The sequence below is a fragment of the Alligator sinensis genome, unplaced genomic scaffold (assembly GCF_000455745.1).
Source record: "Alligator sinensis unplaced genomic scaffold, ASM45574v1 scaffold647_2, whole genome shotgun sequence".
Taxonomy (NCBI): Eukaryota; Metazoa; Chordata; order Crocodylia; family Alligatoridae; genus Alligator; species Alligator sinensis.
In genome coordinates, this window is record NW_005841832.1 from 5,652,065 (window position 1) to 5,654,979 (window position 2,915).

The following is a 2,915-nucleotide window of genomic DNA, read 5'->3' on the forward strand; positions in this document are numbered from 1 at the left end:
GAGCTTTGTTATGGCGGGGCGGCTTCTGTTTACGTTGTAGCCAAGAGGCTTGCGTTTGTGTTTGCTATTTGTTACGCCGGTGGTTTGGGTGAGGCTGTTAGGGGTTGGAGGAGGCCTCATAGGGGACTCTCACTGGTGTGGGGACCTGAGTGCCAGTGAGGGTGCAGCATTCGGGGTACATAGACCCCAGCCCCAGAGAGGGGCAGTTGAGAAGCCCCAGAGAGAGGGGCGTTGCGGAGAAGCCCCAGTGCAGGCGTGGTCAGTCCCGGAGAAGGGGGCAGCAGTGTGGTCAGTCCCGGAGAAGGGGGCAGCATTACTGAGGAGGCCCTGGAGAGGAGGGGCAGCATTACTGAGGAGGCCATGGAGAAGAGGGCGCGGAAAGAGAGAGAGAGAGGGAGAGAGAGGGACAGGGCTGCCGAGAGCCCGAGTGCCAGAGAGGGAGTGGGGACAGAGAGAGACCAAACAATGTCTATTCCAGCTGCGAGGCTTGGGGCATGGTAAAAGGGGTGGTTGGAGCCACACATAGTCCATAAGGCTAGGGTGCCCCGAAGCACCCGTTTGCAGGACAAGACCCACGAGGGGTCCAGGAATCCACGGGGCCAGAGGTTACAGCGGACCATGTCCAAGAAGACATAAGGCAGCCTCCCTAATATATTGCAACATCAAAGACGTGGCGGGCAAGAATCTGAGGGTGCCCTTGGGCCAACTTGGCACAGGAAGGGGGCCTTGAGGAGATCATGGCCCTCCTGCAGGACCATGCCGTGACAAAGTGGTGCATTGTTACAAATAGTGTAACAATGCACATTTTTAGAGCGGTTTCCATGTTCAATGTTAGATCCCATTTCCCTTTAAAATCAATGTTGTACATTACTATACGTATTTTAGATGGCAACATCATTCCCCTTTAGAATGCTTATAGTTAATAAAAGTCTTCAAACCATTGCTGAATATATATGTTATCAATGGGGCAGAATATCTGTACATAATAACCATAAAGAATTTTTTCTACACATAAATATTCTTATGTACATTGCTTACTAAAACTTTCATATTATATTTACCAAATAGAGAGCAATTCCTCCTCCTATTAGAAATCCACAATAAACATCAACTGGGTGATTCTTGTACTGTGTGATACGAGTCAGGCCGCATATAATTCCACAGATAATAAAAGCAAAGACCAGTAGAGGTTTTAGAAGTTTAGAGGAGTCCGTTAACGTGGAATTGAAGTACATCTTGAAAGAAGAAAAAAAAGTGACTTAAAGAAGTTGCATTTAACTACAAGACGATACTTTCTTGTGTTCATTATTTCTTCAATACAAAGTAAGCCTGTATATAATATTGTCACTTTGTATGAATTTTGCTGATTCTGTTTTTCAGACCTAGTAAAGTCTACTCATATGCTTTAGAAAAATATGTCCTCACATGGGACCCATTTCTGGAGAAATGATCTAAGAAATGTCTTTGCTGTCATCAAAAACGAGAGTGAGAGCTTTGGTTGGGGACTTATTAGACCCTAACTAGTTGTGAGGCCCGAGGCATGGATAAACACAATTAGCTAAGGAGCTAGCACTTCCAGGATGTAGGAATTGATATACCAGATAAGATCCAATACCTGTTTCCCAGTGGCCAGTCCTAGATGTGTGAACTTCCCACTTTTCTCAGCTAGGGGGAAGAATGCCACCCCTCTGGCCTAGGGAGTCAGAAAAGGCAGTGGGGGGGGGGGGGGGGGTCATGACCTATTAAAAACTGCATTACAACCTAAGGGAAAGAATCTCATTTTCAGCGTAACCATACCCCTCAAGATCAAGTAGTCACTGTCAAATTCTCAGCATATATGTATCGATATTTTTATCATTGTTTTCATACATATGTTTTGCTCTTACTTCTATAGTAAGCATAAAGCAGTTAGTAATTTGAAAGGGTTGTGAAACACTGCTTCAAAGGAAAGTGAAGAGACCTCAAAAGAATCAGATGTAGAGTAATTCCTCCCCAGTGAAGGGTTTCTTTTAATCCCTAATAAAGCAATCATGGAAGACAACAGGGCTGTGTGAAACAGCATCGTTTTGCTTCCACTTCTGTTTTGACAGAACAGTGTTTCGTTTCAAGTTTAGTTTCCTTTTGAAAGCACTATTTCATTTTGTTTCATCAAAAGTTTCACTGTTTCAACACTGTTTTGAGTTTTGCCCACACCCCTGGAGGAGTCCGGCAGGGCTCTCCTGGGGGTGTGGGCGGGAGGTTGCCTCTGCCACTAGGAGCTGAGCCCAGTGGAAGGAGGTGGAGCGCAGGCCTAGCACTGCACTCCATTTCCCCCCACCAGGCTCAGTTCCACAGGGCTGGGAGTTGCTGTGCGCTGAGCCCAGTGGAGGGAGGTGGAGTGCAGCCCCAGTGCTGCATGCCACCTCCCTCCACCAGGCAGCAAGTCACTAGGTGCTGAGGGCTGGCCAGCCCCCTCCACTGGGCTCAGCACCTAGCGGCTTGCTGCTTGGTAGAGGGAGGCAGTGTGCACCACCACTGCTGTGTACCAGCCCACTCCACTGGGCTCAGCGCATAGCAGCTTACTGCCTGGTGGAGGGAGGCGGTATGCACTGCTGGCACTGCACACCACCCCCTCCACCAGGCTCAGTGCCTACCAGCTTGCTGCCTGGTGGAAGAAGGTGGCATGCAGCCCCAGCATTGTGCTCCACCTCCTTCCACTGGGCTCAACTCCCAGCGGCTCCAGCCCTGTGGAACTCAGCCCGGTGGCAGGAAGCAGAGTGGAGTACTGGCTTTGCCTGCCTCCCACCACCAGGCTGAACTCCATGAGGCTGGTGGAGCTGATGGGCGTGCAGCCCAGTGTCGGGAGGTGGGCAGAGCCAGCGCTGTGCTCCCACTGGCTCCACCAGCCCCATGGAGTGCAGCACGGTGGGGGGCGG

General features: G+C 49.9%; 1 protein-coding gene across 2 annotated transcripts in view; it reads right to left on the minus strand.

Annotated features, from left to right (window-relative positions):
- The window catches only part of PLPPR4 (phospholipid phosphatase related 4), a 63,986-nt gene that overhangs the window by 4,496 nt on the left and 56,575 nt on the right, over positions 1-2,915 (minus strand). The window contains exon 6 of one of the 2 annotated variants that reach the window (XM_006015004.1): positions 1,062-1,235. The exons of the other annotated variant lie outside the window; for it this stretch is intronic. Coding sequence (XP_006015066.1) covers positions 1,062-1,235 — 174 coding nt within the window. The remainder of the gene's footprint in view (positions 1-1,061; positions 1,236-2,915) is intronic. 2 annotated transcript variants of the gene reach the window in all.